Genomic DNA, 14,310 nt, shown 5'->3' with positions numbered 1-14,310 from the left:
ATATGAGCTGCGTTTTTCTGTGATTAAGCGAACTCTACTATGTATTGGAGCCCAAACGTTTACAAAATGCTGCATGTCCTGCGTTTGTGATTTCCAAAATCGCAAGCGCTCTAGTGTGCTCAACACCATAGACTTACGCTAGCAAAGCGCCTTTGAAAGTGCCGGAGATTGTCAGAGCTTCAAAAAACGCACCCAAAATTGCTCTAGTGTGTCCCAGGCTTAACTTGCCTAATGCTAGGTATACACAATACAATTTTCTGACAAATTTACTGTCAATTATTTCCAACATTTGCGATCTGATATCTGATCTGATTTTTCAGACATTTTTTCATAGCAGTGAATGGAAAATTGATTGAAAAATAAATAAAATCAGATCGAACATGTTGGAAATAATCGATCTGACAGTAAAAGTCATAAAATTGCATTGTGTACCTAGCATAAGTGTTTCACAGGGGTGTAACAATAGACCCTGCAAGGGATGCAGCTGCAATGGGCTCCGTGTGGGGAAGTTTCTCTTCCCTGTCCTGTGAGACTGACAACTAAGGGCATGGGGAGAAAAAATGTTCTGCTCTGTGCACAATTGTTCTAATGACTGCATCTGCTCAGTCACTGATAAGGAATTGTACAAAGTTTTGCAGACAGATTTGTAGACAGTCCCTTTTCAGTGTCCAGCAGGGTCTTGTGTACAGAGCTGCTCTACCCCAAGCCTTTTTACCCCTTCCCAAGTGCTCTGTACTGTAGTGATGCTAGAGTCTGGGCATGGATAGAAAAAATTTTCTGCTCTCTGCACAATTGTTCTGACTGTATCTGCTCAGCCACAGATAACAAATCATACAAAGTTTTGCAGACAAAGATTTGTAGACAGTTCCTATTCAGTGTGCAGCCGGCTCTTGTGTACAGTGTCCAGCCCCCAAACTTTCTACCCCTCCCCAAATGCTCTGTACTGTAGTGATGCTGGAGGAATCTGCAGTTCCAATTCTGCTCCATCAGAGGTGGACAGAATGAGTGTAATAAGCACACTCATCTGTTTGTTTTCTGTATGCATTTTCTGCATACCATGTGTCTGGTAAAACGTGCATGTTTTCACATATCCAGAGGCTAATGTAATTGATAGAGAAAATGCTGCAGTGCTTCACTGCTGTCTGTTTTTATCTGCATGGGGGAAAACGCATTCAAGTGTGCACTAGCCAATTGAATATTGGTTCTCAGTTTTCCTGTGCAGAAAGTGAAAGGTGGTAGGGGGCTCCATCCAAAGTTCTGTGGGGGGCCCAGCGATTTCTAGTTATGCCCTTATTTACACAGGACATTTATCAACTGTTAGAGGCCAGTTGCTTGTGGAATACATTCCCACCTCTTAAGGAGAAATATGGTTTGCATCAATCTGTGGCACAGTAACCACATGGATGGTATTTCATCTGTTAATTTTCATGTTTATACCCACTTAAGTCAACCAGAGGTGTCTTGCTGCCAAGTTGACAAACCTCTCATATTGAACATGATGGTACGTTGGGTAGTTTCCAAGATGCTAGAGACCATAGTTTGCATGGCTAATATTTTATTTGTTACCACATGAAACTTTTAATTTTGACAAATATAGGGGGAAGTTTTGTGTACTTGTGAGTAGGGACAGACACCTTGGGCTATATTCACAAAACTTCTCATAAATGACTTATTTATAACCGAATTAATAAAAATAACCTAGATGAGTTGAAAACAGAGGAAAAAGCTTTGCGGATCATGCCTGTTGTGCTTGCACACTGCATTGTGCTATGAGTATAGAAAACTGGGCCCATTTGGAATAAGTTTTGCTAAGCATGTTATCTATCAATTACTTCAGAAGTACAGAACCTGAAATTTGAGGTCTGGTCTTACAAGGCTATGTAAACCTACAGTGCTCACGTGTTTGGACAAAAACACATTTTTCTTTGACTTACCACTCTGCTCCTCAGTGTAAGATGCGTTATGCAACTCTTCCTGGCAGTACAATAGCCTGAGAAGAAAAGCCCTGCAGACATGTCCAATAGTGCAAGAAGGTTTTGAGGTTTAAAACCTCAGTTTTTCATAGCTTATTATCTGTTAAGTGTTCCAGCTATTCGATGGGTTGTTCTCCTTTTTGCCTTCTTAAAATCCAGGCTGTATCAGTACAAACCATGCGCCTGATGCACATCTCGAGCCTACACAGTACTATAGCCTACAATGTTCATAGTGGCTATTGTGGCTCAAAGGGGAATTTAGATTTGGCAAATTGCGGCACTAGGACGATCGATAATTGTGCTGGTCGTAAAGATGGTGTTGTAAGGCTGGTTCACACTTGTTGTAAAAACGTATCCGTGGCTCCGTTTTTGGGCCTGGACCAAAACCAGAGCCATGGATATCAATGTTAAAAATACCAGCCGTCTTCACCCAATTCAAAAACGGATCAGTGGGCAATCCGGGGGATCACTTTTTAAAAAAATAAACGGAGAGTCCGGACTTAGTCGGGACTTCACGGACCCCAGATAGGACTTCAAGGAGCCTGGATACACGGAAGGGTAGTGGCAGGCAATGCAAAATGGATCTCCCTCCACACACACACACAGAAAAGAAGGGAGATCCGGATTGCCTACTGCCTGCAATGCATGGGCTCATGCGTAGTTATGAGTCACTAAGGACTCAAATTCATGATTTAAATGAGGCTTAATTGCGTCAGGTGTGCGGCTGGATCTGAAGGGGTTAGTTACCCATAAGTGTGTCGTCCTTCCATTCCAAACAGCTTGAACGCATCCTGTTGGACGCATTGCTAGCCTTACCACCGCGCACTTCCTCCTTTCAGCTGGAAGGAGGAAGTGTGCGTAGTGAGGCTTGCAACGCGTCCAATAGGATGCGTGCAAGCTGTTTGAAGCGCAGGGAGGATGATGGACTTATGGGTAACTAACCCCTTCAGATCCAGCTGCATACCTGAGGCAATTAAACCTCATATCACAAATTTAAGTCCTTAAGGTCTTGTAACTATGTGTGAGCCAATGCTTGCTCATCCCCTCAGTCATAGGTGCCTCCTGGTAGGTTGGAGGGGGTAGGAGCCAGGAAGGGGGGGCGGCATGCACAGCGGTGGGGGAGGGGGTTGGATACCCCCCTCACCTGGGTCCCCCCCTCACCTGGGTCCCCCCCTCACCTGGGTCCCCTTCACAAGACCTTGCGATTAAAAAAAAATGTGATTTTAAAAGTGCAGCAGTGTTTTACAGGCCCTTACCCCTTACATAAAAACCCTCTTATCCTAATTTTAGTGTCCTCCAATTAAAATCTCATTTACAAGTTTCAATACTTCCGTTGGAACTGCCAACTGTACCTTAAAAGAGTACTGTAGGGGCAAAAAGAGTTGAACTTACCTGGGCTTCTAATGGGGTTCCCTGCAGACATCCTGTGCCCGTGCCATCACTCACCGATGCTCCGGTCCCTGCTTCCAGTTCACTTCTGGAATTTCCGACTTTAAAGTCAGAAAACCACTGCGCCTGCGCGGCTGTGTTCTTGCTCCTGCTGATGTCACCTGGAGTGTATTGTACAGGCCCAGTACGGTCTGGACAGTGGTTTTCCAACTTTAACCACTTAGGTACCAGGGGATTTTCCTGAGATTGGTGCTGCGTGGGCTCTCCAGCCCCCCCCCTTCTTTTTTCCCCACTAGGCGGATGTCCTGCTGGGGGGTCTGATCGCTGCCGGCTTGCTGCGCTTTGCGGGGGGGGGGGGCTCTTCAAACCCCCCTCCGCATCGTTTTCTGCGCTCCTTCCCTCTCCTTACCTCCCTCTCCCATCATGGGTTGCGCAGGACGGATATCCGTCCTGCGCATTGTAGGATAGGCTTCAGCCTATCATATGCCGGTGATTCCCGGCCAATCAGAGGCCGGGGATCGCCGATCTGCCTTACGGCACTGCTGCGCAGCAGCGCCGTATGACGTAAACAGTGGGTATTTCTTCCCCGCGTGTTTACGTGTGCGAGCCGCAATCAGCGGCTCGCACACTGTTCACGGAGGCACCCTCCGTGAATTGGCATGGAAAGTTTCCATGCTATACCACTAACGACCAGGCGCTGCCGATCGGCGTTAGCTGGTCATTAAGTGGTTAAAGTCGGAAATTCCAGAAGTGAACTGGAGGCGGGAACAGGATGTCTGCGGGGGACCATTAGAAGTCCCGCGTAAGTTCACTTTTTTTTCCCCCTACCCCCCTACAGTATCCCTTTAAGCCTGGAGACCATCAAATGCATCCTCAAAACTGACCTTCAAACAAGCTTATCTGTCATAGTACACCTTCAAAGACAAACTTGCAAGGATATTGTCCCATACCCTACTCACCAGAGTTTGTTCTGTACTTATTCTATCAAATGAATATGCACCTTTATTGCTGGATGTTTTCATGCCACACATGAACTGGTTTTTGCACTGTCTTGCTGAATGTTGTTCTTCTACTGTGTGTGAGCCATTTGTTTCCCACTGTCTTTGTATCCTATACAGGGTTTTATAAATAAATTTTAAAAAAGCTACTTGTCTATTTTACTGTTAACATTAGTCTCCATGTTTCTACATTTGTATGTGTTTACAGGCGATCCCTAACTTATGATCGACCGCAGATACAATCACCCCAATCCCAGCGTGATGACATCACTTCCATGTGGGGAAGTTTGAAGAAGCAGCTTCAAACTTCCCCAAGACCCATCACGTGTCTACTGCAGCAGCAGTATTGGACTCCCCTCCAAATTGAGTCCAACACTATCCACCATCTCATCTTCACCACCTGCCAGGGGCGTAGCAATAAGTATAGCAACCATAGCGGTTGCTATGGGGCCCTGCGGCAGCCCTACGCCACAGGGGCCCGTACATAAAGTGGACTTTTTTTTTTCTCCTTTTTTTTTTTTTATGTGACGCCGTCCGGGCCCCCCCCCCCCGATAATTTTACAATAGTCAGTGGGCCCCCCAGGCCCCCCTCCTGGCTCCCCTCCTCAGATAAGGTGGCTGGTGAGGAGGGGGACAGACTACGTGGCAGGCGGCGCATTGATACTCCCTGGCGGCCGGGACCCGATAGTTAATCTATTGTTCCGGCTTCCGGGCCCGGCTAGCCAGGGAGGAGTGACGTGCGTGCGACGAGGGAGCGGACCGGCTGCAGACTCCTGCGCGAGTGCGACAGTCTGGACTGGAGCCTGGAGGGGAGCCAAGCGAGCCGGAGGCCAGAGCGGTGAAGAGGAACTGCCCTGGCTGGAGCTGCCCTCGAGTGGAGCGACCCAACCCGACCCCACTTGCTGGCTGCTGTGGACGGAGGTGGGTGGGGCCCCCTGGCTACATATACTGGGCATATATACCTCTGGCTACATATACTTGGCATATATACCTCTGGCTACATATACTGTGCATATCTACCTCTGGCTACATATACTGGGTATATCTACCTCTGGCTACATATACTGGGTATATCTACCTCTGGCTACATATACTGGGTATATCTACCTCTGGCTACATATACTGGGCATATCTACCTCTGGCTACATATACTGGGCATATCTACCTCTGGCTACATATACTGGGCATATCTACCTCTGGCTACATATACTGGGCATATCTACCTCTGGCTACATATACTAGGCATATCTACCTCTGGCTACATATACTGGGCATATCTACCTCTGGCTACATATACTGGGCATATCTACCTCTGGCTACATATACTGGGCATATCTACCTCTGGCTACATATACTGGGCATATCTATCTCTGGCTACATATACTGGGCAAATATACCCCTGGCTACATATACTGGGACATATACCCCTGGCTACATATACTGGGACATATACCCCTGACTACATATACTGGGCACATATACCCCTGGCTACATATACTGGGCACATATACCCCTGGCTACATATACTGGGCACATATACCTCTGGCTACATATACTGGGCACATATACCTCTGGCTACATATACTGGGCACATATACCTCTGGCTACATATACTGGGCACATATACCTCTGGCTACATATACTGGGCACATATACCTCTGGCTACATATACTTGGCATATCTACCTCTGGCTACATATACTGGGCATATCTACCTCTGGCTACATATACTGGGCATATCTACCTCTGGCTACATATACTGGGCATATCTACCTCTGGCTACATATACTGGGCATATCTACCTCTGGCTACATATACTGGGCATATCTACCTCTGGCTACATATACTGGGCATATCTACCTCTGGCTACATATACTGGGCATATCTACCTCTGGCTACATATACTGGGCATATCTACCTCTGGCTACATATACTGGGCATATCTACCTCTGGCTACATATACTGGGCATATCTACCCCTGGCTACATATACTGGGCATATATACCCCTGGCTACATATACTGGGACATATACCCCTGGCTACATATACTGGGACATATACCCCTGCCTACATATACTGGGCACATATACCCCTGGCTACATATACTGGGCACATATACCTCTGGCTACATATACTGGGCACATATACCTCTGGCTACATATACTGGGCACATATACCTCTGGCTACATATACTGGGCACATATACCTCTGGCTATATATACTGGGCACATATACCCCTGGCTACATATACTGGGCAGATATACCCCTGGCTACATATACTGGGGACATATACCCCTGACTACATGTACTGGGCTCATATACCCCTGACTACATGTACTGGGCACATATACCCCTGACTACATGTACTGGGCACATATACCCCTGACTACATGTACTGGGGACACTGGCTGTTTGTCATTATGTGCATTTACTGGTGAAAAGCTGTCTCTTATGATGTGCATTTACTGGTGAAAAGCTGTCTCTTATTATGTGCATTTACTGGTGAAAAGCTGTCTCTAATGATGTGCATTTACTGGTGAAAAGCTGTCTTATGTGTATTTAGTGGGGAAACGCTGTCTCTCATTACATGCATTTACTGGGGAAATGCTGTCTGTCATTGTGTGCATTTACTTCATTTTTTTTTTCATGTAAGTACATTAGCTAGTATGTATAACTACATTAGTTAGCCCCACACACATGACATCATGGCCACGCCCATTTTTAAAATTTCCTCACACATGTTGCCCCCTTCCCATTTTTGGCTGCCCCCTCATATGTGCCAGTCTAGAACCGGCCCTGTACCCCTGCCTACATATACTGGGCACATATACCCCTGGCTACCTGTTCTGGGGACATCTCTCCCCCTGGCTACCTGTTCTGGGGACATCTATACCCCTGGTCACCTATTCTGAAGACACCTATAGACCTGGCTACTTTATACTGGGTGTGGGAATGCTGGGGTGGAGGGTCGTGGAGAAATGTTTGGGTGGGAGGTCCGAGGTCCGTGGGGTTGGAAGGTCGTGGGGGGGGGGGGGGGCATAAAATGTTTTTTGCTATGGGGCCTAGTCATTTCTAGCTACGCCCCTGCCACCTGCCATCTCTTGTTCACGGCATGCTTCTTGTATGTCACGTAGAAAAAATACAGTGGGTACAGTGAAGCATACAGTCTGTGGAGAGTATGCTTCATACTAGATGGAGCAGGAGGCGGCATGGATAGATGGACAGTGCTGGACTCAGGCTGGAAGAGCCCACTACTACTACTGCTGCTGCTGGGAGAAAGGGCTATTGGGACAGAGGCACAGACGGGATAAAGACACAAAGGACAGAGGTCCTGCGGGGACACCTGTAGGGATCAGAGAAAATGTCTCTGGGAGTTGCATGAGAATTTCCTTAAAATTAGGGTGGTTTTGTCTGCTCTCCAGGTGAAATAGGTGTAGTGATACTCAGGGCCGGGCCGAGGCATAGGCTGGAGAGGCTCCAACCTCAGGGCGCAGTGTAGGAGGGGGCGCAGAATTCATTCAGCTGTCATTCTTAATTGTGTTGGAAGCAGAAAGAAATAAGAAAAGGGGATACATGGCAGTGACTGCAAGCCGTATAACTAGATATTAAGGTGTTGGGGAGGTTGTGGGCCCTGTGGCCCTCTTAGTCTAATAGCAATCAGTGTGTGACGGCTGGGGTGGAAGAGATGGATGAGCGCACTTTGGTGTCTCAGCCTTGGGTGCTGGAGGACCTTATCCCGGCTCTGGTGATACTAAGGTAGGGTTAATGTGTACCTGTGATCACATGCACAAAGATTTATACTTACCTGGGGCTTCCTCCAGCCCCCTGCAGTCCATGAGGTCACGTCTGTTCCTCTGCCGCCTGCCCCAGTTAAATCCCCGACTGGCAGGGAGCATTCTGCGCCTGCACAGTTACAAGCCTTAACTACACAGGCACAGAGCGCTTCCGGCTATGGGAGCATGTTCAAGGGGGTGTGTGGCCAGGAGGACACAGAAGGGAGCCCATGGACTTACATGGGGCTTCCTCCAGCCCCCTGTAAGTATAAATCTGTTTGACTTTGTTTACTTTAAGGTTAAATATGTAATTAAAAAAAAAAGCCTTTATTGCTCTAAATCGACTATAAATACTTATCATTTAACCGCTTATGGATCTTGGTAATTTAAATCTATGCCTTGATTGGGAGTGGTTATTCCTGCCAGGGTGTCTATTTCAATCATCCCTGCCGCGCATGCCATTCGTTATCACTGTTCCTGCCACTGTAGGTTTGCTCTATCACGCTGCCTGGAGAGCTTACTTATATCGGGCAGGAGCTAATTTCATTGGCTCCTCCTGACACCGTGACTGCTGTGAGCCAATCACAGCGATCACTGCGCTTAAGAGTACAGATGGCTCTAGTCTTAAAATGGCCAGGACTGTCTGGTCTGGAAAAGGTTAATGATCCTATGTTGATATTCTCTGGATGTTGGTCAATAATCCTAGCCGCACATCCTCACACATCCATACCTGCTTGCTTCCCCAATGGTCCCTTAGCAGACCAATGGGAATTCTCCCTGAGTACCTCTGCTTTGTAAAGGACAGCACTTCCTGTGCTGCTGACACCTGTGCTCACTGCCGCTGGACTAAAAGGGAACCTTAGCAAAAGCATCTTTGAATTTTCTGTTGGGGTTCTTATTGATTATTACACTAACCAATGGTGTCTCACCATTTTTGCCTAGCAAATTTAGCCGTTGATGGCAAAGCACCATATATGCTATAATCACCGGCACCATTAACCTCAATGCAACTTCACTCCAAAACCTGCTGGTAAATTCGCAAAAAAAATGTATTCTAAATATTTTTCATGCTAAATATGTGGCAATTACATAAAAACGTTCAATCTCACAGTGAATTGCTCCATTTTAGTTTTCTGAACGTTAAAAATGTGCCTGCTCATCTGATTTAGACACTACTGCAGCCAAAGATCAGGTGACTGCCAGGCAATTTTTAATAACAGAAAATGATTATGGCAGCCACCATATGCTCCTCACTTCAGGTGCACTTTTCATAATGTTCAGTGTTAAGGGGTTCACTTAAAGCACTTACTTAAAGCACACCTGACCTGAGAGGGATATGGAAGATGACACACACAGATGATCCACAGTCTCCAACACTTAGCCTGGTACACACTTTAATTATGACTTGTCAATCACTGACCACCTCCATGTAGTATGAGTGTTTACCAACTGTATACCATCTACTCACAATATTCAATGTCTGTTGACCCTCATACTATATAAAGGTGGTAAATGTGGTCAGTGATTGGCCAATCATAATTGTGATCCAGGCTCTGAACAAGCATGCAAAGCAAGTGTTTCTCACTGAAGTCTGACTGGGTTAGCCACATACTGGTTTTAGGTGTGTGATTCAGACACTACTGATGCCAGAAAGATCAGCAGGGTGCCAGGTAACTGATATTGTTTAAAAGGAAATAAATATGGCAGTCACCGTATCCCTCTGTAATGCTTTTTTGTGATCTGGACTCTAATGTATTTTTTTACTGTAGTTGGTAAAGACCAACCTCTTTCATATCTTGTGGATGGACTAGAAACTCCACTTGAGCAAAAACTAGCACTTTTTGCGGGCCAGATTATTTATTGCCGAACTTACCTGATTTTAATTTTTCACACTTTTTTTTTTCCTTTTAGTTGATGGTCATGATTCAAGTGAAGATGCTACAGCATGTATGGAGTTGATGATTTGGAAGGTGAAAGAAGACACAAAAGGACGACGATAGAAAATATTCACATTCTTACAGATTGAAATGCACTATGCTGACTGTCAAATGGCAACTCATGCTGTATCTTGTTTACGTTTGTGAGCTTTGTAGTACTGCTTTTGTATACCATTGTGATTGTTTTTGGTCCCAAGGGCTTTGGGTATCAAGATTTTAATGCTTAAGGCTCTTGGCTTTTGTAGTGGCTGTACCATTTTGTTGTTGTATGTTCCTTTGGTGTTATAGTTTTGTCCCCCCCCCCCCCCTTCTTCCCCGTGTAGGTTTTGGTCTGGTAAGTGGCAGCTGAACCTAACCAAGAAGAGTTTGTTGCTAGTGCTGCCTTCAATGCTAAGACAAGTCAACAGTTTATTCAAATCATCATCTTATTCTCCTTGATTCCTCCTGCTACAGTATTTATATTTTGTAGACAGGCTATCTCTGACACTGGTTCACATGTTGTCAACCTTTTTTTTTGTTAAATGGTTTCATTTATAATTTGTGCAAACTGTATAAGAAACAGCTAGGTGCTGTGGCAATGCTTTATGGTGGAAAATATGGTACTGTAAAGCAGAAATACTAGTAGGTATAAGTACTTACACACCAAAATAAATATTATCAAGCAGGTGTGGGATTTTTTTTTTCCTCTTGTCAGAAATGTTATAAGGCTTGGGTCTCCACTATGCTGGATAACAAGGTAGCTATGGAAAGTGATGCCGGATGCTGAAGAGACCTGCATGAGGTCTCCTGGGTTGCAACGGTTACGGTGGCTGTTGCATTCTGTGACAGCAGGAAGGCAACATAATAGATCTGGACAGTGATGGTGTACACTGTCTTGGGTACAGTGAAGCATACAGTCCATGGAGAGTATGCTTCACTTTAACTGTTAATGTGCATGTAATGTATAATGTTACCCATACCACAACTCAAAAGAGCCTATTCATACTGGAAGCTGAAAAATGGATGTGTTTTATCTGATCAATAGTTCCATAGCAGTGCCTTGTGCAAATATTTCAGCTAAAATACAGCCAGTGTGAACTGAGCTATAGGGAAACATGGATCTTTCCTTACTAATACGTTGTCTATTCAGTTGTAGCTGATTCGGTGTGAATGAACCCTTATACTGCAGTGCATCCACTGCACTGTGAACAGCTGGTGGTGCATTGCAGTGCGGTGGGCCACATTACAAAGAGGCTGTTACACCGCACCACTGTGAACGTGACTTTAAGTACACTGACCATGTAGGGGGACACAGGAATAGCAATTGGCTGTTGCTGGGCCCCCTATGTGATTACTGTGTAGATCAGTTTATCCCATGTCACCTGCCTGTGTTCCCCCATGTGCTTAGTGTAATAATTGGCTTGGGACATTCCTGTGTCCCCTTACGTGGCCAGTATAATGATTGGCTGTTCTTGTGTCCCTCTATGTGGTCAATGTACGTTAGGCCCCTTTTACACTGGGTATGATATAATTGCGTTGCGGCATACTGTGCAATGAAAGTATACCTCTCCTAAATGCACATGCAGCCTGCTTAACTCACAGCATGCTGTGTGGGACTGTGTTAGAACCTACTGCACTCAATGTGAAAGCCCCATAGGAATATCATTGGAATGGGAAAATATAGTCCGTTGTGATACAACAGACTTTGGCCTTGGTTCACCAACCGGCGCTAAACTGGTTAGTGAGTCTTAACACTTTGTGGGCGCAAACCAGGATTATAGGTTGTTTGCGCACACACACATCGCACACAGCACTGTGCGCTTTGCGCGCAGCGACGAAACCGTCACACGGTGAGATGAAAACTGCATATGGTGCTCTTTTAACGGCGCACCGGTGCGACCTTTAGAGTGCACTGGTGTGATGTTAACCTCTTGCCGACCACGTCACGCCGGCAGGCGTGGCCGCGGCGGCAGCCCCAGGACCGCCTAACGGCAATTGGTGTAAAGTCCTGGGGCTCTGTTTTGCAGGAGATCACGCGCAGGCTGCGCGTGCATCTCCTGCTTGGGGGGGCGGAGCTCCGCCCTGCCTTCAGTCTCCGAGCGGCTATTGCCGCTCGGGAGACTGTTAGACGGCATGATCGCCGTCTATTTACTCTGTGCAGCGCTGCGATCAGCAGCAGCGCTGCACTGGGGACAGCCGTGTGACACGGCTGTCCCCCTGGGGGACAAAAGAGCGATCGGCTCTCATAGGCAGAAGCCTATGACAGCCGATCGCCGTAATTGGCCGGCTGTGGGGAGCGAGGGAGGGAAGGGATTTAAAGGAAGAGGGTTTTTTTTTAAAAAAAAAAGCGGCAACAAATATTTATTAAAAAAAAAAAATAAACATGGGGGGATCGATCAGACCCCACCAACAGAGAGCTCTGTTGGTGGGGAGAAAAGGGGGGGGGGGAATCACTCGTGTGCTATGTTGTGCGGCCCTGCAGCTTGGCCTTAAAGCTGCAGTGGCCTTTTAAACTAAAAATTGCCTGGTCACTAGGGGGGTTTAGCCCTGCAGTCCTCAAGAGGTTAAAGGGATTCATATGACCCGTTTTCGTTGCACCGCATGCAATGGTTTCAGCGCACTGAGGTTTGAGGATAGTTTGACGTTTTTGTCGACTATTAGTGCACTCAAAGCTATTTTCTGGGCACTAAGTGGCTTTTCACTCAGGTGCTAATACTTAGCGCCGGTTAGTGAATCAAGCCCCATAGGACTAAATCCAATTCACATTTTCTCCTAGGTGATATTTTCACATCTTATCAATAAAATGCCCTTTAAGCCATTACAGAACTTTTTAAATTGCAGAGTGCTAAAAAGTTGTTTTAAACAAAGTGAAAAATTGTTACTAGGGGAAAAACTGAATTGATTTGGGCCCTAATGTTGCAGCCTCTCTTGTTCCTGCAAAACACCATAAGCATGCACAAAAAAACACAATAACCTATTCTATTATGCAAAGGGCAAGCCAAATGTTGTCTCTACTGATTTTCATTATGTATATGTTCTCAGATGGGGGTGGATCACATCCTATTTCTGTTGATGGCACTTCAATAACACCTGTCCCCCAGGCTCACTACCTTGGTGTCATACTGGACTTGTCACTCATTCAAACCACACATAGACAAACTATGCTCCTGTCATCTCCACCAAAAAAAAAAGTCTCTGCTTGCACAAGACACTACCAAACTTCCGGTGCATGCCCTGATTATTTCACAACTTGACTATTGCAACACTCTGCTCTCTGGCCTCTCTGCTAACCATTTAGTCCCACTACAGTCCATCATGACCTCTGCTGCATGACTCATCCACCGCTCCTCCCACTTCTCCATTCCTATCCCCCTCTGTCAGTCCCCTCACTGGCTGCCCGTTACACAAAGGTTACAAGTTAAAACCCTGACTCCCCTAATGAGCTCTTTATGATCTAACTCCTTCCTAGCTACAGTAAGTAAACGTATTTCCAGATACCATTCTACATCCAATCTCTGCTCTACTAGCAGTATTCTCCTGTCTCTGGTCCCCTCTTCTCACTCCTGCTTACAAGACTTCTCTCGATCCTCTCCCATACTCTGGAACACCCTCCCTGAACACATCTGCCACTCATCCACACTGAAGGCCCTTTTCCACTAGCAATCGCTAGCGTTCATGCTAAACGCTAGCGATTGTGATTCAACAAAGTCCAAAATTTCCCGATGTTTACAATCGCGATTTTGCTATGCTATGCACTGCATAGCAAAATCACGGCAAAAATCGTTCCACGCCGCGATTGCAATTTAGTAAAAAATTGCGGTAGTGGAAATTACCTACCGTGATTCCTATGATATTTAGCAAACCATAGCGATTTTAAAATCGCTAGCGATTTGTGATTCAGCAAACGCTCTAGTGGAAAAGGGTCCTTAGGCCCATTTCAGACAGATGGCTGAACTGCGCGTTGCTGAGCATTTCAGCCTCCTGTCTAACGCCCGCCAGTGCAATTTAAATGCAGCTGAATTGCAGCAGTTGTAACACCACGCATGTTAAGCATTGACATGCGGTGATCTTAGTGGAAGGCAAAGAACCATAACATGTCGAGTCTGAGCGCGATGTCCCTCCATGGCAGGGGCAAACCCAGGATTTTCAAGGGGAGGATTCCTGAAAGGTCTCACTCAGCCACGCACAACACAGTATAATAATATGGTAGGACATCATGCTGGGTACACATAATGCAATTTCCCATTCGACTGACAGGATCT

General features: G+C 46.1%; 1 protein-coding gene across 1 annotated transcript in view; it reads left to right on the top strand.

The window, feature by feature from the left end:
- Positions 1 to 10,699, top strand: part of LOC137521082 (RNA exonuclease 1 homolog) — a 142,963-nt gene extending 132,264 nt beyond the window's left edge. Inside the window, exon 16 of the mRNA XM_068239893.1 lies at positions 10,044 to 10,699. Coding sequence (XP_068095994.1) covers positions 10,044 to 10,132 — 89 coding nt within the window. The 3' untranslated portion in view covers positions 10,133 to 10,699. The remainder of the gene's footprint in view (positions 1 to 10,043) is intronic.
- The last annotated feature ends 3,611 nt before the right edge of the window (positions 10,700 to 14,310 follow it).

This window comes from Hyperolius riggenbachi, chromosome 1, assembly GCF_040937935.1.
Source record: "Hyperolius riggenbachi isolate aHypRig1 chromosome 1, aHypRig1.pri, whole genome shotgun sequence".
NCBI lineage: Eukaryota > Metazoa > Chordata > Amphibia > Anura > Hyperoliidae > Hyperolius > Hyperolius riggenbachi.
Note: the sequence above shows the minus strand (reverse complement) of the source record. Positions and strands in the feature narration are given on the sequence as shown.